The following is a 22,575-nucleotide window of genomic DNA, read 5'->3' on the forward strand; positions in this document are numbered from 1 at the left end:
GTGGTCAGTCCCAGATACAGGTTGTATTATACACATATTTGAAGTAAACTCTGGACACAAAATGAGAGGGGCTTAAAAAAATACAATCTACAAAAGACTTCCCCTTTGAAGGATCTCAACTAGGGGGGAGGGGGTAAGAAAACCTGAACAAAAGGTACCCTAGTTTTAATAATATCAGTATCGTTAAACTTGTATATGAAAAGATTTTAGCAGTACCCTTAGTTAACACTATTCTTAGACACCTGAGCTTTCAGCCTGCTGTCTTACAGTACCATGCAACTTGGGTATTTCCAAAATATACTTTTTGCTTTTCTTTATAACCAATGAGGACATTACCTAAGCGGGGGGGGGCGGTCAACACTGAGGTGTGCTTGGCTGCTTGCAGAGCTGTGAGAGCAAGCTCTCATTGTGCCTCCCTGCCTGACCACACTGTACACTGTGGGTCATTGTTCCTCCCTGCCTGACCACACTGTACCATGTGGGTCATTGTGCCTCCCTGCCTGACCACACTGTACACTGTGGGTCATTGTGCCTCCCTGCCTGACCACACTGTACACTGTGGGTCATTGTGCCTCACCTTCAGTTTCTTTTGTGCAAGCTTCAAGATTCCTCATAAAATTAGCAGCCCAATTCTGGAATTAATGAAAGAATAAATACATGAATTCATTTAAAATAGTAAACGGTAAGCTCGATTTCAGATTGTAACATGAATGTGTATTGCTTGTTAATTTCATGTAGTATATGGCTTGTGTGGAATTTTCCAAGTGAAAGAACAAGGCACTGTGAAGATGACACCCCCTGGTTATGACACTCACTTGAGCAGAAGTGAAAAGGAGCTGCTTCTTTTTTGTGGTGGTTTTTTTTTGTCCCTGCTTTAATTTGCACGGCATTGAAAAGCAGGGTTTGGATTTCAAAGGCAGGCTGGAGTGTGAAAGTCTTTATGAAAGAAAGCTGAAGGAGCCAGCTGTTTTGTGCAGCCCAATGCTAATTGGCTTTTCCTGGCTGCAAGCACCACGTCGCCTGGTCCTCCTGGCTGCAAGCACCATGCCGCCGGATCCTCCTGGCTGCAAGCACCACACCGCCGGATCGCAAGCACCACGCCTCCGGATCCTCCTGGCTGCAAGCGCCACGCCTCCGGATCCTCCTGGCTGCAAGCGCCACGCCTCCGGATCCTCCTGGCTGCAAGCGCCACGCCTCCGGATCCTCCTGGCTGCAAGCACCACGCTGCCGGATCCTCCTGTCTGCAAGCACCACGCCTCCGGATCCTCCTGGCTGCAAGCACATCTGTAGATGTTAATAGTTTATATTTATCAATTAACAAAATGCAAAGTGAGTGAACAGAAGAAAAATCTACATCAAATCAATATTTGGTGTGACCACCCTTTGCCTTCCAAACAGCATCAATTCTTCTAGGTACACTTGCACACAGTTTTTGAAGGAACTCGGCAGGTAGGTTGGCCAAAACATCTTGGAGAACTAACCACAGTTCTTCTGTGGATTTAGGCAGCCTCAGTTGCTTCTCTCTCTTCATGTAATCCCAGACAGACTCGATGATGTTGAGATCAGGGCTCTGTGGGGGCCATACCATCACTTCCAGGACTCCTTGTTCTTCTTTACGCTGAAGATAGTTCTTAATGACTTTCGCTGTATGTTTGGGGTCGTTGTCATGCTGCAGAATAAATTTGGGGCCAATCAGATGCCTCCCTGATGGTATTGCATGATGGATAAGTATCTGCCTGTACTTCTCAGCATTGAGGAGACCATTAATTCTGACCAAATCCCCAACTCCATTTGCAGAAATGCAGCCCCAAACTTGCAAGGAACCTCCACCATGCTTCACTGTTGCCTGCAGACACTTATTCGTGTACCGCTCTCCAGCCCTTCGGCGAACAAACTGCCTTCTGCTACAGCCAAATATTTCAAATTTTGACTCATCAGTCCAGAGCACCTGCTGCCATTTTTCTGCACCCCAGTTCCTGTGTTTTCGTGCATAGTTGAGTCGCTTGGCCTTGTTTCCACGTCGGAGGTATGGCTTTTTGGCCGCAAGTCTTCCATGATGGCCACTTCTGACCAGACTTTTCCGGACAGTAGATGGGTGTACCAGGGCCCCACTGTTTTCTGCCAATTCTGAGCTGATGGCACTGCTGGACATCTTCCGATTGCGAAGGGAAGTAAGCATGATGTGTCTTTCATCTGCTGCAGTAAGTTTCCTTGGCCAACCACTGCGTCTACGGTCCTCAATGTTGCCCGTTTCTTTGTGCTGCTTCAAAAGAGCTTGGACAGCACATCTGGAAACCCATGTCTGCCTTGAAATTTCTGCCTGGGAGAGACCTTGCTGATGCAGTATAACTACCTTGTGTCTTGTTGCTGTGCTCAGTCTTGCCATGGTGTATGACTTTTGACAGTAAACTGTCTTCAGCAACCTCACCTTGTTAGCTGAGTTTGGCTGTCCTTCACCCAGTTTTATTCCTCCTACACAGCTGTTTCTGTTTCAGTTAATGATTGTGTTTCAACCTACATATTGAATTGATGATCATTAGCATCTGTTTGGTATAATTGTTTAATCATACACCTGACTATATGCCTACAAAATCCCTGACTTTGTGCAAGTGTACCTAGAAGAATTGATGCTGTTTTGAAGGCAAAGGGTGGTCACACCAAATATGGATTTGATTTAGATTTTTCTTCTGTTCACTCACTTTGCATTTAGTTAATTGATAAATATAATCTATTTAACATGTCTATTTTTGAAAGCATTCTTACTTTACAGCATTTTTTCACACCTTCCTAAAACTTGTGCACAGTACTGTATGTACATACTGATGTCAACTTTTTACATGTGAGATTGGGCAATTTGATTGAACAGGCATGTTTAATATACATTGCATGTAAAATATGTGCTTGTTTTGAACCTTTCTGCAACCCCAATTTTGAGAACCCCATTTCAGTAAAGGAAATCTCAGGAATTTCATGCATTGCTCAAACTTTTGTTTTGTAGGTATCGGCATCCAATGACGGCCTTTGTAATACCCAGTCTCCCCCACCTCGCGCCTTTTGTGCTGTTCCAGCAGAGAGCTTCTATGAAGTTTCTGCCAGGTTGCCACTGAAAGGAATTCTTTACGCTGCTAAAGCCTGCTAACAGGATTGGCAACAGAGGAAGAAAAAAAGGAGGGGGGGGGGGGGGGGGGTTGGCACTTTTTTCCATTTGCTTTTTTCTTTTTTTTCTCTCCTTTTTTTTTCTGTAACCAAATCCCCGGCTTTGGATAACACCATGGTAATACTCTCAATTAGTTCTTGTAAGGTGACATTTGGACCTGCTGCATTCTTCACGTGATTACATCAGGGGGCTGTTTGTCGTGTTCTAGAGGTAATAGGATTAAGCTTTCCTCAGCTTTGCCAGGCCTGATCAGCGCTCTGTCTGCTTCCTAGAGCTACAGTGGCGGCTGGAAGCTTCGTTTTATTTAAATGGCTTTATTAAGAAAAGCACTACGATAATAGCCCTCAGTTTGGCAGTCAATAGTAGCTCTAATTAGACTGAAAATATGTGCTATATAGAGAGCTTGTGGACGTTTAAAACTTTTTTTTAATCTTCCCTACCCCCTCAACCCTTGACATCTGAGCTTGTCAACTCTCATAAGCATGGTTAGGCCAGGTTAGTAGCTTAGTTGGTGCCTGAGCCTGGTGTTATTTAAAGCAGGGGTTCACAATGATTGTGGGTTGATTTCCTCTTTGACAAGCATAAAGAGCAGAGGGAAGGTGAAGAATGAACTGGCTGGGAATACAATCCAAGACAGTGGTACCCAACATGACCCTGTGTGCTTGAAGTGCAGCTTCACCTTTACCAGCTCGAGTGAGATCTCACTGCCTCACTGTTGTGTGTTTAAAACCTTCCAAACTTGAGTGAAATCTCAAACGGAGACATTGAATTGCAAAATAAACCAGTGGAGTTTTTTCAAAAGCGAGCGAGAAATTTCTACTAGGGGGGGAAAAAAGCTGCAACACCAACAGAACAATGTTTAAAAGCATCTTCGTTCCTGTAGATGCGATGAGAAGTAAAACTAATAGACCTGGATCCGACCCGAGCCTGAAGAATAATATTTAATGTGTTTTACAGACTTTCCCCATAATAGGTGCAGTCCTAAAAATGGAAACTGTACATGGACATTAAAACACTACCTAGGGGACATAGACAGAGACACACAAACTACTGGGAGAATATATATATATATATATATATATATATATATATATATATATATATATATATATATATATATATATATATATATATATAATATATCCCCTTTCTTTAATAGTAATGCATAGATTTTTTGCATTATGGAGATGGGATACACTAAGATGTTAACATTGATTGAATTGACCCGAACAGTGTTGCATACCATAACGTACGTTATGGTAAAGGTGAATTTTGAATTTTGTAATTTATTCAAAGCTGTTGAATATTTATTGTATGCCCCTTGCAGATACTTCATTATTAAGGGCAGTGGCACTTAATGGGTTAAGTCTCAGCCGTGCTTTATTTGGCATTCCATTATTGAGTAATAACAGAATGGCTGACCTCCATAGAAAACAATGGGAGAGCAGAGTCTGATTGTTTTATAATATGGTTTAGGTCAGTATTGTTTAACTGAAGGATCATGAGCTGTACATATGAGTCATTGAGCTCCAGGTTATTGATATAGCAAAGGTGAAGGTTGGACAATTAGTAGTGTTTGGTAGAAGCAAGAGTTGTTTTTTGATGGCTCTTTACGAACTCGTAGGTCAGATTTAATGGCTATTTTAGGCAATGTATTATCTCATTATAAATTACAAAAATAAAGATTTTATTCCTGAAGTACTATTAAACATCAAAAGCTGTAGAAATATGCTGAATGTTCAGTGCTCAAGGTGAACTCTTTACACCAGATAAGATGGACTGGAATTTTTACAGAATCATTGTTGCTTTCTCAGAAGCGATTTCCAGTCATTTGTTTGGTTGCAATTCTTTACCTGGCGAGGTTAAATGTAGCATTGAGCATCACGCTGTCAGCTGCCTGTCAAGGCTGAAGACAAATGTTGTGCTTTCTGAAGATCATCTGCTAGTTGCCGCAGTTATTGATTCCTGTCGTTAACATTCTGTAATGTTTTCTCCCTGTTCTGATCCAGTTCCCAGTACACACGGAGTGGCAGAAGGGTTCATTTATTTTATTTTATTTTATTTATTTTCTAGCGCAGTCTACAAACGTTTAATGCATATTGAACTTTTATTTTAATCATTAAAAACGTTTTCCTGCACAATAATGTTCACTAGTCTAAGCACGCCATTCTCAGCTCTCTAACACTGTAATCAACTTTAGCACTAATTCTTGGCAGTTGACACAGACCCTGACATTTTAAAGAAAACAGAGAGTCTGGAAGGTTATTAAATCTCTGTGTCCCCATTATTGTTCCTCTACTAAATCCCTGGAAGATTTCCTGTTCTATTTCCTATTAGCTACATGACTAATGTAGTGGAGCTGCAGACAGAGCAACCAATCTCATTCCAGCATGGCACTCCACAAGCACTAACACTCCCCATAGACAGACAGGAATCCACAGCTGTACATAGAAACAGATCCATGCAGATAAACACACCAGCACACCATTCCACATTTACAAATCCTTACTACACTGATGCACAGTGGGATAAGCATATCTCCTATGTGGAAATGCATCTCCAAATACATAATGCAGGTGCTGGCTGTGCTTGTATTGATTCAAATGGGCTTGTGTGAAGCTGAGAGGCGCAGTGAAATTATCTTTATCTTTATCTTTATCCCATTTCTTCAGCAAACATGCTGGTTCACAGCCCTGTATAAATAGTGATGTGTGTATTAAAATTGTCAACAAGATTGGAAATGCTCATCAAACTCCTGTATTTTTCGACATGCCAAGCAATACCACAGGTATTCCAGGTGCGAGTAATTGCTACTGGAAATGAGAAGCAGCACATAACTGTAATGCTCTGTGTGATAGCAGACGGCTGCAAACTGCCTCAATACATCGTTTTTGTATATATGTGTAATTGAGGTTGTAGCTTTTATAAATGCATGTTTTTTAATGTTTTGTTTTTTCCTCAAATTGAGGGTGGGACATTTAGGCTGTGTCTTCAATTCTTGGGCGTCTCAATTCGAAGGAATACAGGATTTCTTGAGATCCCTGCAGGTATTTTGTAGTAAAGTCAAAAAGACAAAAGTTTATCAAACTAATATCTAAACACAATATCACCGCCTTATTATGAAAAAGCAATCTACAGTGTTAGAACTGTATTTAATTAAATGTTCTTCTAGATTTTAATGTTTAAACAGCCTCCTTGTGCCTTATCACTCCTGTGCTGTAGGACAGTCCTATCCAGCCATTTGACCTACTGTAGAACACAGGAAGTGATGAGGAAGCAGGAAATGAACCCTTTTAACTGTACTGTCGTATTGAAGCCTGTGTGATGGGTTTCATACCTACCTTGGGTGAGATAGTCCAAGACTAGTGTGAATTTGAGGTCTGTGTAGCTTTTAACAAAAAAAATACCAAGAAGCAGTCATTTAAACTTTCAAAATCTATAGAGCTTTACTTAAAAACTGAGGCATAGCCCTAATAATGTTAACTACGGCAACTAATGATAATAATAATCATACCAGTGATACTATTACTGCTGGGATTACTACATTAATAATAATAATAATAAGCGGGACCCATAGCTCTTCAACACAACAGAAAGCAAGACCTAAAATGGCTGACACATTGTGGTCACATGACTTCTAGACTAGGCATCTTTCATATTTGTTAAACAGGTGTTTTCTATGATTCTCCCAGTCAGGTTTGGCATAATAAATATGAACTGTTTGCTGGTAGACAAGCATGCTGCAACACAAACCTCACTATCTAGAGGCAGTATAACGGCACTGTGGTTTGCAGAGAGTGGGGAGGCAAGCAGGCAGGGTAGCTGTGTCAGTGCGAGTCCTATGGTTTCTCCGTGTCTCTGATTTAAATCCTAACAAGCAGTGTGTGTCTCAGAACAGGCATCGCACAGGGAGGTCTGCCAAGCACACTCCACAGGAGACATTGTCTCTTTTTAACCCTTCTGATACAGGGGTTAGTCAGAGAGCTCCACTCAATAGCCAGCATTATGTAGAAGGCATGGGAAGATGAAGGAGAGAGGAGCCAGCAATGAGGAAACTGAAAACCCTAAATAACGGCCTCTGGCAATTGCTTGGAGACCATGTCACCACCAAATAATAAAAATACTGTTCCCTGTGTGCTTAGTAATATTACGCTTGCAGAGCCAAAATAATTTTTATATATATATACACATGGATGAAGGCTATATTTGCATCCTGAGCCATTTGAAAACAAGGCTTAATACCACAGTAGTGATGTCAAAAAAGTGATAATTCCTCTAGAGGAAAATATACTTGAACTTTGACCCATTCGACACCTCGAGACCATCACTTTCAATTGAAACACAAAATGTCTCGTTTTCAATCACTCGACAACACCCACAGTACAGAAATGGTCATTAATGATCAACAAAATGAGAATATGTTTAAAAAAAAAAAAAATGATGTAAGCTGGTACATTCGTATCTCAGAAACTGCAGAGGAATGGGAAATTAAAACAAGGTAAAGGCAATCATCTAAATAAAGCTGAAGCAATAACGGAGAACGACACAGAACGTCTGTACAGCACTGAAACACTACGTTTAAAAAGAAAAAAACTGCTGCTGAACCTCGTCTTCTTTAATATTAGCATCAACAGGGTATCCATGTATTATAAAAAATAATAGATGGCCCTCTTCAGTGAGTTACAGGAAAACAATTTCATCTTGGGTTTCTGTGACAGTTTATAAAAAGGGGTCTACCTAAATCGTCATTCTGCGGAAATCGTGAAATTGAGGGGTCACCGCGAAATTCACCTCTTAGGGGCCAATGCATACAAACAAGTACGGAGAGAAAAAAAAAAAAAACTTGTTTAAATGAACTACTGCACAACACAAGCAACGCAAACTACATATCTTCCTTCTGTAGATATCCCTTTTTTTGATTCAACCTGCTACCTTACTTTTTTTGCAGTTGGAATTTTAGACCCGAATAGCCACGTTTTCTTTGTTTTGACTTGGTACTAATAAAATAAGTTATTGGATGGGACAAATAACATGACAACAAACGTGCTGCTTACATTGCCTTTATTAAAGTATGCCAGATGCCCTTGGGTAAACGAGTTTTGGGGCTGTTTCTAATCGATTCATCTGTATAACGTGGCAAAGCTTTGCCTTAACTTCCAACCAATTCAGCGGATGCAGACGTGCATTCTCAATGTATGGGCAAGTCAACTGCTGGGGGATGCTGCATGCTTGCCTTTAACAAATGACAGCACTCTGTTTTAGTAAGGAAGCATGTACCACTATTTTTAGTCTTTATACTGTTCTGAAATACGTGTCTACTTAGGTTTGTTTAATGTTTAAACAGGTCTGCGAAATCCTAATTTTATTCCGCAACATACCCGTGAAAAATACGTAAATTTACCGCGACCCCTATTTATAAATGACTCGATCTTCGGTCTCGTATTTTATGACGTCACAGAAACCCTAGATGTAGTTATTTTCCTATAACTCCCTGAAGCCCATCTATTATTTTTCTCTCTCTCTCTCTCTCTTTCTCTCTGTATGTGTGTGTATATATGTGTGTGTGTATGTATATATGTGTGTGTGTGTGTGTGTGTGTGTGTGTGTGTGTGTGTGTGTGTATATATATATATATATAGGGCAGCAGTGTGGAGTAGTGGTTAGGGCTGTGGACTCTTAACCGGAGGGTTGTGGGTTCAATCCCCAGTGGGGGGCACTGCTGTTGTACCCTTGAGCAAGGTACTTTACCTAGATTGCTCCAGTAAAAACCCAACTGTATAAATGGGTAATTGTATGTAAAAATAATGTGATATCTGTATAATGTGAAATAATGTATAATGTGATATGTTGTAACAATTGTAAGTCGCCCTGGATAAGGGCGTCTGCTAAGAAATAAATAATAATAATAATAATAATATATATATATATATATATATATATATATATATATATATATATATATATATATATATATATACATACACTACCGGTCAAAACTTTTAGAACACCCCCATTTTTCCAGTTTTTATTGAAATTTAAGCAGTTCAAGTCCAGTGAATAACCTGAAATGGTACAAAGGTAAGCGGTAAACTGCCAGAGGTTAAAAAAAAGTTTAGGTTACCAAAACTTGAAAAATAATGTGTATTTCAGAGTTATACAAAAAGGCCTTTTTCAGGGAACAAGTAATGGGTTAACAACTTACAGCTGTTCTGCAGCAATGGAAGTAAATTAAGCCTTGAAAGTTGATGCTAACAATTCCTACAGGTGTCCCAACTTTTGTTGATTACTTACAAACCCTCTGTATAAAAGCAGTGTTGGAACAGACTGTGTTACTACACCCTCTTAAGCATTATTTGGACAGTATTGTACTACAGGAAGTAGTATATTGCTCTCATAATGGCGAGAAAAAGGCAATTAACAAAGGAAGACAGACAGACCATTATAACCCTTAAAAGTGTAGGTCTTTCCTTTAGAGAAATTGCAAAGAAAGCCAAGGTGTCAGTGAGTACAGTTTCCTACACCATCAAAAGGCACTTGGAAACTGGAGGAAACTCTGACAGGAAGAGGTCTGGCAGACCCAAAGCCACAACAGAATCAGAAGACAAGTTTCTGAGAGTCAACAGCTTGCGTGATAGGCGGCTCACAGGACAACAGCTTCAAGCACAGCTTAACACTGGTCGAAGTAAGCAAGTCTCAGTTTCAACTGTGAAGAGAAGACTTCGAGCTGCAGGTTTGACAGGTCGAGTGGCAGTAAGAAAGCCATTGCTAAGATGGCAAAATAAGAAAAAGGCTTGCCTGGGCCATGAAGCACCGCCAGTGGACTACTGAAGACTGGAAGAAGGTCTTATGGACCGATGAATCAAAATTTGAAATCTTCGGTTCATCACGCAGGGTTTTTGTACGCCGTCGAGTAGGCGAAAGGATGGTTCCTCGGTGTGCGACACCAACTGTCATACATGGAGGAGGAAGCGTGATGGTCTGGGGCTCTTTTGCTGGATCCAGTCGGCGACTTGCACAGAGTGAGTGGCACCTTGAACCAAAACTGCTACCACAGCATTTTGCAGCGCCATGCAATACCCTCTGGTATACGCCTAGTCGGTCAGGGGTTCATCCTACAGCAAGATAATGACCCAAAACATACCTCCAGGCTATGTCAGAACTACCTTAGAAGAAAAGAACAAGACGGTAGGCTTCAAATCATGGAATGGCCAGCACAGTCTCCAGACTTAAACCCCATCGAGCTGGTTTGGGATGAACTGGACAGAAGGGTGAAAGCAAAGCAACCTACAAGTGCAACACATTTGTGGGAACTTCTGCAACAGTGTTGGGAAGAACTTTCCGAACAATATTTGATTTCCATTGTAGAAAGAATGCCACGAGTGTGTTCGGCTGTTATATCTGCAAAAGGTGGCTACTTTGATGAGTCAAAAATTTAGATTAAATTGTTAAACAAAACGATTCCATGATTTATTTTTTATCTCCCAATTGTTTATTTGTTCTATGCTTTAATTTCAGAGTACATTGGGACATTAAACTGCGTAAATTTCAATAAAAACTGGAAAAATGGAGGTGTTCTAAAACTTTTGACCGGTAGTGTGTGTATAATTTTATATATATATATATATATATATATATATATATATATATATATATATATATATATATATATATATATATATTCGAGCGCCATCATTATATGATATTGTTTAAAGATAGTGATCACATTTGGAAAAGTGTAACTTCATAAGATTCTCTGCACATGGAAAAAAAGTAAGTACAATATAATAAAAGGGTATTTCTTGAAATGGTGGTTCCATTAAAACATGAAACAACTTCCATAGTAAATTGTCATTGTCAGCAAAATTCCCATCTTATGGACCATGTCCTTTCACTACCTGACCATCTGGCACAAAATACACAAGTCAACAATTGGAAGCTGGAGTGCAATATGTATACTATTGAATGTACTTTGGTTGCTTTGGTTGATGAGGATCAAACCCTGCCATGGTATTCTAGTGTGTGTGTTTTTTTTTTTTTTGTTTGTTTTTTTTGTGTTGCACCCCAAAATGTGGAATAGGCCACTTAATTTACATTTTCAAGTGGTCTTCTTGACTGAAGAAATCTTGCTGATTTTCAACCCCAACTCTTGGTCAAGTCTGATCATGGAAACCGTCTAGTGATGCACACTACAGGCTTGTAGATTATCGCATAGTCTTCCATCATCCACTGTCACCTTTTAGATTGTCCCATAGTCTCTCATCCACTGTCACCTTTTCAGCATTGGTATATTCTACTAAACACCAGTCTATCAGCCATTTCTCTTCTGTCTGTACACACCAGTCTACCAGCCATTTCACTGCTATCTGTACTCTACACACCACACTACCAGCCATTTCACTGCTATCTATGCTGTACACACCAGTCTACCAGCCATTTCACTGCTATCTGTACTGTACACACCAGTCTACCAGCAATTTCTCTTCTGTCTGTACACACCAGTCTACCAGCCATTTCACTGCTATCTATACTGTACACACCAGACTACCAGCCATTTCACTGCTATCTATACTGTACACACCAGTCTACCAGCCATTTCACTGCTATCTATACTGTACACACCAGTCTACCAGCCATTTCTCTTCTGTCTGTACACACCAGTCTGCCAGCCATTTCACTGCTATCTATACTGTACACACCAGACTACCAGCCATTTCACTGCTATCTGTACTGTACACACCAGTCTACCAGCCATTTGACTTTCAATGACCCAGAGAAGCTCCCTGTTTTGTTCACAAATCATTTACAGCACTGTTTACATTATTATATAAGGGTCGTCTATCTGTGTGTCACACTAACATTTTTGCATCTAGAGAACCTCATATTGTGTTTGGATGTCGTCCCATGCATAAAAAAAAATAGGTTTTGAAATATATAGACACAGTATATTATTATTATTATTATTATTATGTTCCTTATTTTATTTTTTTATGATTTTATAAAACATTAATACATCGTGTAGGGTGGCTCTTAATAATTTCTCCCAGTTTGAGCTGAAAGAACGTCTCTGTGGTCCTCTCATCCAGACAGCTCTATCTCTTGTAATAGAACTTTCTAGCTCATAAAATCTGCAGGTAGACAGAGGTCTGTATTTCACACGTTTTTACATATATCTAATTTAAAAGAAAGTGTTTTATTTGACTTACAAAGCTGTCCGCTCCACAGTGCCTCTCCTCTCCAGTGAATGCCCCCCTCCCCCAGTCTCGGCCGTGCTTCCTCAGCTGCAGTGCCTATCAGCCCCCCACCCCTCCCGCTCTCGGAAATGGGGGGAATGAATGCCTGCCGCGAGCAAGTAGCGCTGGTCTGCTTTCCACTGTTTAAATAAATAAATAAATAGCAGAGGGCTTGGGGGGCACAGTAAACACACTTGAATGCAATCTGTGTTGATAGACTAAAGCAGGTTCTGCAGTAAATGCATGTTAGAGACCCACAGCATAAAACAACACCACACTCTTCAGATGTTTCTATCGGATTTTTCATCTAAACTCTAGCCTGAAATTATATGCAGGTTCAGAGTAGGGATGTTTTAATAGTTCCCATTTTAATCATTTAAACAATTTTAAGTGCTGCTACAGTTTGAGGTGTACAGTGTAAGGTTATTCTATATTTATTAAGTCCTTTCTATGTACACATGCATGGTGCACACATGTTGTCTCATCCACATGGAATGTTGCATCATAAAAAGTAACAGCTCTCTAATGGAAGGGTTATCGTGATGGCGGTTTTGATTGCTTGCAAAACTTGCCAGTATGTTAATTAATTTAGCTTGAGCCGCATGGAATCTCATTGTCAGTTTCTGCGGGTTGTCTTGCAGCACATTTGGAGAGTTGAAGACAGTCCGTCTGCCTAAGAAGATGAGCGGGACCGGAACTCACAGAGGATTCGGATTCATCGACTTCCTCACCAAGCAGGACGCCAAGGTCTGTCTGTCTGTCTGTCTGTCCTTCCAAAGGTATTCCCTACTGGACAACAATCTATTGTGATTATTATAGGACAGTTCACAAACAACTGGAGAGGAGCTGCAGTACAAGCAGGGATGGTTAGATTTAGAGTCACGAGCAGGACTTTATTGTTCCTTGCCAAATTGTCTGCAGGCTCAATGTTCATTGAGGTCACTGAGAGAGACTTATAGTCATAGAGTTTATTGATTTTAGTATTTTGAAATTTAAACATCATCTCACTTCAAAGGTTCTGTGCAGAACACGCAATCATTCCTACATTATTGCATATTATGGCGATATAAGGGGATACAGACGGATAAGCCTCAAATGGGTTATTATAATAATTAAGTACTCAGTGACAGATGTGCTGCAGTAGGTTGAACAAAAATAAAAGATCTCATGTGGTTGGGATTGTTTTATTCATTTGATCATGATTGTTGTGATCATTTTCAAACTGTTTAATTATCGCACAACTCTACAAGGCACAATCAACATTATTACCAGCAACCGGATGACAGCGCGATTCCGTTATTGAAGCACTAATGCTGCTACTGTTTCCCAAACAATAATGCAAAGAAAACAGTTCAATCTAATTAGATGATCAACATGAATTAAGTCAATTACACATCAACATCAAAATGCAAAAAATAGACCAACAGCTTGCCTTTTTCTTTTTTAAAATAAACACAAAGGTAATTGTAAGTATGCCCCATACATTGAAATACAACACAAACATAAAAACATTTTTAAATTTACCTTCAATCTCCAATTAACACAATCGCTCGTCTCTCACTTCTGAGTCCACTCACATGGTCGTGCGCAGTGGTGGTTGTGCTCATGCAGAATATGTTATTTTATTGGGAAACACAGTTTTACATAGATTGTGTGCACTGCAGCGGGTAGGCTGTAAAAGTTGTGGACAGGGATCATTTGTTCAATGAAATACTTCTGTGATTAGGTTATTCATTTTTAATAAAGTTATTATTTTATATATATATATATATATATATATATATATATATATATATATATATATATATATATATATATATATATATAAAGTAAACTAGCCCAAACAAACCGCAAGACCTCTTGAAAGTAGCCCAAAAGGACCGACCTGCAATTACAGCTGTCTTTTTAAAGTAGCCCAGTTCTGCGTTGAAACCGTGGACCCGTCAACTCGTTTTAAACAGTAAGTGAAGTTAACTGTTCAACACGAAGAAATGGTGACAATTACATAAAACCTAAATAACATAAAGCAACATAAGATCGAGGGTTAATTTGGCTAGAGAACACAATTGATATTATCTGGACCACGATTTAGACACTTATTCAGTCAGTAATAATGTTGCGCAGGTAAACTAAACAGCAACTGGAATGTTTGTATTTTTGCAAAAAGGATTGATTTAAATAAAAGGAATATTTATTGATACTATACTGTAAGTCACATTGTGATGTCAGTGCTATGTTGTAATAACAAAACAAGCTACTACAGTAAGTAATAATAATTATTATTATTATTATTATTATTATTATTATTATTATTATTATTATTATTTTCACTTAAATAGATAAGCTCCTGCAGAATGTGAGTTTGCAGTGTTCTGTATAGGTGTGTGCGCCCCTGATTCCCCTGTCTCCCCTCAGAAAGCCTTCACAGCTCTGTGCCACAGCACCCATCTGTACGGACGCCGCCTGGTCCTGGAGTGGGCTGATTCAGAGGAGTCGGTGGAGACACTGAGGAGGAAGACTGCCCAGCACTTCCACGGTGAGTGACACTCTTCTTATCCCCGCTGCAGATAGAATACCCTACGAAGAGGATATAGTGCCGGGGCTTTATGTATATGTGTCACATCTTACATTGTTTCATATATCTGGAGAATTGCTGGTATTAGTTTTATTTAAGTTATTGAGTCTCTGATTCTAGATATATAGGTGGTCTGTCTGTTTATCCATACATCTATATGTTGCACTTACATATACCTGTATCTGGCAGAACCACATATCCAGTTGTCATGAAACTTGGTATTAACATCATATACCATAAGTTATTGAGAGTATCGGATTCTGGGGATATATGGAGGTGACTCTCTGTCCATCTTTATGTCTCACTTACAATTTTAGCAAATATATGGAGAATCACTTATCAAATTGTGATTAAACATTGCATTGCTAATTCTTATTTTATTCTATTCTGTGTGTACTGATATATGTGTCATGGTTACATTACTGGAATTCACAAACACAAAAAAAATCACACTTACTTTTAAGTTTGGCTACTTTATATTTTGTAGAATATGTCATACTGCCCCAGTGTGCATTATTCTAAATATTAGTAAGATATATCCTTGCTCAAAGCAATGTGGTGCTACAGTTTGTTAGAACAGTTTTAACATACAAAAAAATAAAGTGCTTTGTGTAGTTGTTGGTAAACAGAATTAGGAAATGATTAGTCATATTGCTTAACACAAATATTTTCTAATGCAGGTTATTTAAGAGCGGAGAAGAGGTATTTATTTTTGGCACAGGGCCCAAATATGGTTAGCAAAACCATAATAAAAAGTATTATAACACGGACATACAGTATGTTATTATAGCACAAGTAAGCTTCTAATGGTGTTACTAATGATATTACACATGGAGTTTGTAAAAAAAACAAACAAACAAACAAAAAAGTTGAATATTGTAAATAACTTGTTTAAACAAAATTACTTTTGGAGTAAGTAGGCTATCACCCAGCAGTCGCTTGTCTGCTATTTGAGACATTGACACTTATATTCTGTGTCGTTGATAGTTTCCTTCAAAGCTATTATCAAAATACGGTAAATAAGTTCACAAAAATATCTTCCTCGGACACTTTGCTAAGGCTGCAAGTATCATCGCTTGGTTTAAAAGCATGTTTGCAGTAGGCAAAAGCAAAGGCAAAACTGTGGTGGTGATGGTGATTGACAGCAAGGTAGAAGTGGATGGAATGTTCCAGTGTGAGGCTGGGTGAGGAAGCGGAGCAGGACTGAGGCTTGTTTGGAATGTGGATGGAATGCTCCAGTGTGAGGCTGGGTGAGGAAGCGGAGCAGGACTGAGACTTGTTTGGAATGTGGATGGAATGTTCCAGTGTGAGGCTGGGTGAGGAAGCAGAGCAGGACTGAGACTTGTTTGGAATTTGGATGGAATGCTCCAGTGTGAGGCTGGGTGAGGAAGCGGAGCAGGACTGAGACTTGTTTGGAATGTGGATGGAATGTTCCAGTGTGAGGCTGGGTGAGGAAGCGGAGCAGGACTGAGACTTGTTTGGAATTTGGATGGAATGTTCCAGTGTGAGGCTGGGTGAGGAAGTGGAGCAGGACTGAGACTTGTTTTGTACAGGACGTTAAATAAAAAGGTGTTCATATTAAATGGTCTTTTCCTTCACTTTGTTCATAGGAACACAAACATAGCATAAACCATTGTATACCGAAATTAAAATATTTGCGGTATAGCATAACAGAAACGGTGTTAATGTCGTAATGTACCTAAAACATGGTAAACCAGCTTACTGACATGTAGTTTCTCCTCACCGCGTTACATCGGACCCTACTGGCCAAGCGCCTGATGAGATCAAGCAGACACCTGCTGCTCTGGCCTATAGAGGCAGGTAGCTCTCTGACATCCTGGGTGTAAAGAGACAATTGGCTTGGTTCTTGGATCAGAGAACGACCACTGACCTTTAGTTCACCTGAGCTGTTGTGGCTAATTGCTGAGGTAAGGGAGCGTATTTGGACATTCTGAATTGGGGAGAACGTGGAAGTAAAATAATTTGGCAAAAAAAATCAGCAACCCACACTCAACTTCTCTGTCTACCACACTCCTCCCACACTTGCCCTCTCTCTGTCTACCACGCCCCTCCCACACCCCTCACACAATCTCTTGCTCTGTGCTCTGTGTTGTTCATGAAATTGTTTCGTGTTCCATAAAATACATGCTAGACATGCAAAAAGCCTCCTCCTCTCACTCTGTCTCTCTACCCGATCACTGTCGTTCTCTCTCCCTCACTCATGCTCTCTCTCTCTCTCTCTCGTCCCGCCTGCCTGCCTGTGTGAGAGCAGTCAGTGCTGCATCATTGTCCAGGGCTCAGGGGCAGGGATTGATGTTCTCTGTACATGTTTGTTTAGGGAGATCATTAGGCATTAAACAGCCGGCTCCTCAATCAATGCAGAGAATGCAGCACTCCTGCCCCCAGCTCGATGCGTGCATAGAGTGGAGTGACCAACTCAGTACAGGCCTGTGATCAGATTAGCTTCATTCTGCTCATCTTTGTAAGCACTGTCAATGATCAATTATACACAGTTAATGGCCCATGCAGAGCATAGTTATGCTAGTTGAAACAGAACAGTGTTTGTGTGTATACAGGCAGCGCCGTCTAATCGGGATCCTGATAATCGGGATTCATAAATTGAGTAAACCACGTTGAACTCTTGAAAGAGCTGGATTCTCCTGTGGGTTCTCAGGTTGCTGGTTGCAAAGAAAGGTGGGGCGTGTAAGCGGCACCGACTGTATTTTGAGCTCGATATTTTGAAATTTAAAGGGAGTGCATCTACCTGTGGGATGAAGACCGTCCTACTCTGAACCAGAGTTGTTTGAATCTGGGGCATGTTTTAAACACTGGGACACATCAAGGTTCTTAGTCCAGAAACCATCTATCACGAGGTTCTGAATCCAACCGAGTTGAAGAGGTTGAAGGAGAAAAGAACATAAGGGTTAATGAATGAGAGGAAGCCAGCTTGGCTCATCTGGTTCCTAACAGCTGATTGATCTCAAAACATTGTCACGTTGGGTTTTAAAGTATCCCAGTGATGCTGCCTCAACAACATGACTAAGTAGCCCATTTCATAGGACATATTGAAGAAAAATGTCAAATATTTGCCAGTAGAACAATGTTATTTTGTTAATTCCAAATGGGCTGTCTGTTTGGTTTAGCTGGGACCTAATTGGTCAAATCCTTGGCCCTGGTTATTTCATTGATAGGGGAGTTCTGTGAAACAGGACTGGATGCAGTATTAGTGTGTTTCTAATATTATCCTTACCAATGGTGATGAAACTTTGACATCTTCAGCACATGTTATTGGAAGTATCAGAGTCTTGGGGAATATGAAATGTTTGTCTGGTCTGTATGTTGCAGTGAAATTGTACATGTACATGCAAGGATTATCAGACAGTCACAATACAAAAAAGTTACAATATAAGAAAAGTATAGTTTAAACCTAATCCAAATGGAAATGTTTAGAATTTGGTCTGAACATCATCAGAACTGTAATGTGAAATCTAGTTGGTTTAGTGTTTATAGAGTTGTAACTATACAGCCGTGTTGGGCAATATACCAGTACCCACAATATATCGCAGTACTAAAATGTTACAATACCAGCGTGGGGCCATGATTATATCGTGGAGATGGTACTGCCATGCTTTGACATGGTTTAAAAATTAAGTATAGTAGTATAGTTAGAGCTCATTCAAAAACAGTTGCCCTGGCTTGTATCAACAGTGTAATGCAAACAGCACATCAAATGAGGACTTTAGATCAATCAAACTCATAATGAAACTCAATTCCTCAAATACAATTAACAACTCTTATAAAATAACCCTTAGGTAGAAAGAGGTGCACATGCATCATAAGTACATAAACACAACACAAAACCGGTATTATTAATCTTTAACAATTGTTGAATAAACGTTGTTTAGCAGTGCTAAGCCGTTTTTAAATATCTATTACACGATCAAAGTATTTTGCATGCCTGCCACTTTCGCCAGGTTTTATTAATATACGTGGTTCACACGCTTTTAAAATACATTGGAATGTGCTGCACAATCCACAATCCTAGTCCCAGGCAGGATGTGTAGAATTGTGGCAGCCTGCTCCGTTACTTGGAGAAACAGCCTGCATTATTATTTTATGTTCTAGGCTCCTAAGTTGATAAGAAGTACATTTTTTTGGCACTCCTTTTTTTTAGATAGTTTTAAAAATATTAAAATGCTTGAATATTGCTAAAGTATGATAACTAATTCTATTGTAAGGAACGCTTGGAAACGATCCCATTTGCCCTGGAATTGTTAAATCTTTGTAAAATGAACTCATAAGACAGTGGTTGTGCTGTGCAGTTTCTAAATAGTGAGCTTTCACGCGTAGAGAGAGATTCTTTATTATATTTCGTTTTATTGCAATAAAAGAACACAATTTAGAAGCTGATCCTTTTATTATGCATTTCTGTATATTTGACAGGTATGTTTATCCCCCCTTGTAATTATTTCTGTTGTAATACCCAGTAGTATTTCTTTAGTGCTGTAGTAATGTACATTTAATCAAGTGGTCCATGATGTATTTTTTTATAACACTGGTCTCTAAAGTGTTTAATTAGATGCACTTGAATTGTTTTGTTTTTATTGCAATATTTAATTTGTATTTTTCTGTAAATTGCTGGCTTTGTTTTTTGTAATTTTTGAATGTACTGTATATTGATGCGGTGGCTTGTGAATTGAAATTACCCTAAACCACATGAAGTTGGATTTCACCTAATTTTTGGATGGGATTTGTTGTGCGTGTGTTTTCTGTTTTATGCAACATGGGCATTCTGAAAAAAGTTTTATATGGAATAAAAGATTTGTTTACGGCTTAAACTGTAATGATAAAAATGTGATGAAGACTGCACTGGATGCGGTTAATTGAAATTGTTCTGTTCTAACTGCTGTGTTTACATGTCCTGTACATGTGCTTTGATACTAAAGCACCGTGGGGTCCGAATGGACCCCAGGTTACCTTATGAGAGTTAAACAGCTAGTCGACTCCTAGTACAGAACTGTGACAGGGGACCTCACAAGCTGGTCGTTAGCTAATCACACGCCCTGAGACTGGAATTAGGATGCATGCCGTTTCAGATGCAATTACAGGACCAGTGACGTTTTAGAACAAGCAATTCTCTGTTTAAAAAAATCCAAGTAGTTTTAAAACATAGTGCACAAACCGCAAACTGTTCTGAAGCAGTGCCAGACATTAGCAAATGCATGATTTTAATAATATATTATTTTAAAGTGGCGAGCAGTCCACCTATTCGATTTATTGTCATCTCAACCATTTGATTCGTAATCGTTCAACCCCTGGTACACAAGTATGCATCAATCTCGTATGGCGAATGGAGGTCATGGCGATGTATGCGCTGGTTCTGGTAGCTTTATTCTGTTTTCTAGTTTGATTTTAGTTTGAGGCAGATTGCAGTGCTGTTGGTTCTAACCTGATGGCTGTGTGTGTGTGTGTGTGTGTGTGGCTGGAGCAGTGCTGTGCTAGCTGTGCACACAAGTCAATATTAATTTGTCCTGATTGAGCCAGCACACCCTCTCTACACACAGGAGCAGCCCCGGGGAACTGTGGAAACAGACACACATACACAGCAGGCCAGCCCAGTGGCCTCACTCACACAATGTCAGATAAGACTGCCACAGCAGTTTGTCCTACTTTACTTTGAGCCTGCAAAAAGTCAGTCGCTAGAGACCTTAACCCCTTGAGTTTCTGAATCCTCCCTATGATGGGGGCTCGACGTTCCTGCCTGGACAAGAAGCTATAGTAAGCAAATGATATGAACCGATTGAGTGAACTACAGTACAGTAATTATTCTTTTAACAATCATGCTCCACTGACGAATGGGTCTAGCCAAAAAGTTTGTCCAATTGGCTTAAGCGTTTTTAAAGTCAGCAGTATTTTACAGCCCTGGGGAATAACCCTGGATTGCTTCAGGATTCAAATAAGTGGCTGGTGCAATCCAGGGTGATTCTCATCATTAAAAAAACAAAACAAAAAAAAACACTTTGTCCCAGCGTGGTCAAATCAACCCATTTGTTTGTTATTCATTTTACATTATATTGAATTTGCTTATATGATGTTTAAATTTGATCTCGCTGCAATATTGTGTACGTTCAGTTGAAGAAACTTAATAAAAATTGGTGTTATTCAAAGAAATTCTTATTTTTTTTCATTTAAATTGTTCTTATAAATCATTGTCTTAAATGAGTAGCCCTTATTGGATATGTCGAAGAAATAGTTTAAACTATTTTTTTTTTATTAACATAAAAGATGATAAAAGGTTCGGACAAAAATGTAAGCTTTGATTGATATATTGTGTCGCGAGATGGACCTCACATGACTGAGTCATGTGTTATGCTACTGGAATCTGCCATGCATTCTGCAGTATATGAAAGTTGCATCAAATAGCTGGTAATCATTTACGAATGGTCAGATTCTATAGTGAGGCCCTCACTTTCACCCCCAAATAAAAAATGTGTTTCTATCAAAAAGCTTTTCATAATCATACAGCAGCCCCTTGCTAAACCGGATATGTTTGTCCGACATTAGGAGGTGTCGGGTTTTAAAAAATACAATAACATTTCACACACACATTTACAAATCATTGCACTGAAATAACACAAATGTGTTTTGGGTAGGCTACTCATTACATTATGAACACAAATATAAATGTCTAAGGTACAGTAGTAAAATCAAATAAACACCTACTGCACTTTCTTTTTACTTTAGTCTGTAGGCTACCGGTATGGTAACACAAATTAAATCATGCTGCTACATTGTACACATTGGTGTACAATGCGAATTGAATTGAAACTAAATTATTTTCTTAGTAGTAGTAGTCGTAGTAACTTGACAGCCTAGACAATTAACACAAAATAGGTCATGGAGCTGCAGTAACAAGTTATGAACCTTCAGGAGGATAGTTAATTCTCAGTAATACGAATTTCAAAGGACCAGCAACAAATTTTGCAATATACCACAAATTCATATTATCAATAGTAGCCTATAAGCCAAATGTATACTGTCCATTTTTAAAACATAAAGTTTACAAACGAGAGGAGGCCATTCAGCCCATCTTGCTCGTTTGGTTGTTAGTAGCTTATTGATCCCATTTATTTAAGTTAGTCAGGGGTGCAGTGCTAAATTGTGCACAATTACAAACTACCTGCATATTAATAGAATAGGTGTGTTTCCTATTTCTATAAAGATGTTCTGAATGTGCTGGAGGGGTTAGCGGCACATGTGTGCAGTCTATTGCTCCCAACACGTTGGGGAAACTAGAAATGTCACAGACATTTATTTTCAAGGCTTGTAAGTACACCCTGCTTTTAGGGAAAAATAGGTATTTGGGTGTTCGCCTCACAAATGCAATGAGCACAACTGGCAACGCACGAGAAAAAGCTGACTGGGAAATGCCAGCAACAATTGCGACTATTTAAACATGCCTTCAAAGTTTTTAACAAATTGATGCAGTTGTAGTGTCGCAATTGCCTGCAGCTTTCCTACATCTCATTATAATATTTGAGAAACTTATGCGCACTATCTCCACCCCCTGTTTGCGAATTTATGCAGGAACACCCATAATTACATATTCATCT

General features: G+C 39.4%; 1 protein-coding gene across 2 annotated transcripts in view; it reads left to right on the forward strand.

Annotated features, from left to right (window-relative positions):
• Window positions 1-22,575, forward strand: part of LOC117426305 (probable RNA-binding protein 19) — an 81,250-nt gene that overhangs the window by 39,306 nt on the left and 19,369 nt on the right. For both annotated transcript variants that reach the window (XM_034043751.3, XM_034043750.3), the window contains exons 21-22: window positions 13,029-13,134; window positions 14,803-14,923. In XM_034043751.3, coding sequence (XP_033899642.3) covers window positions 13,029-13,134; window positions 14,803-14,923 — 227 coding nt within the window. The remainder of the gene's footprint in view (window positions 1-13,028; window positions 13,135-14,802; window positions 14,924-22,575) is intronic.

The sequence above is a fragment of the Acipenser ruthenus genome, chromosome 11 (genome assembly GCF_902713425.1).
Source record: "Acipenser ruthenus chromosome 11, fAciRut3.2 maternal haplotype, whole genome shotgun sequence".
In the NCBI taxonomy this organism is placed as follows: Eukaryota; Metazoa; Chordata; class Actinopteri; order Acipenseriformes; family Acipenseridae; genus Acipenser; species Acipenser ruthenus.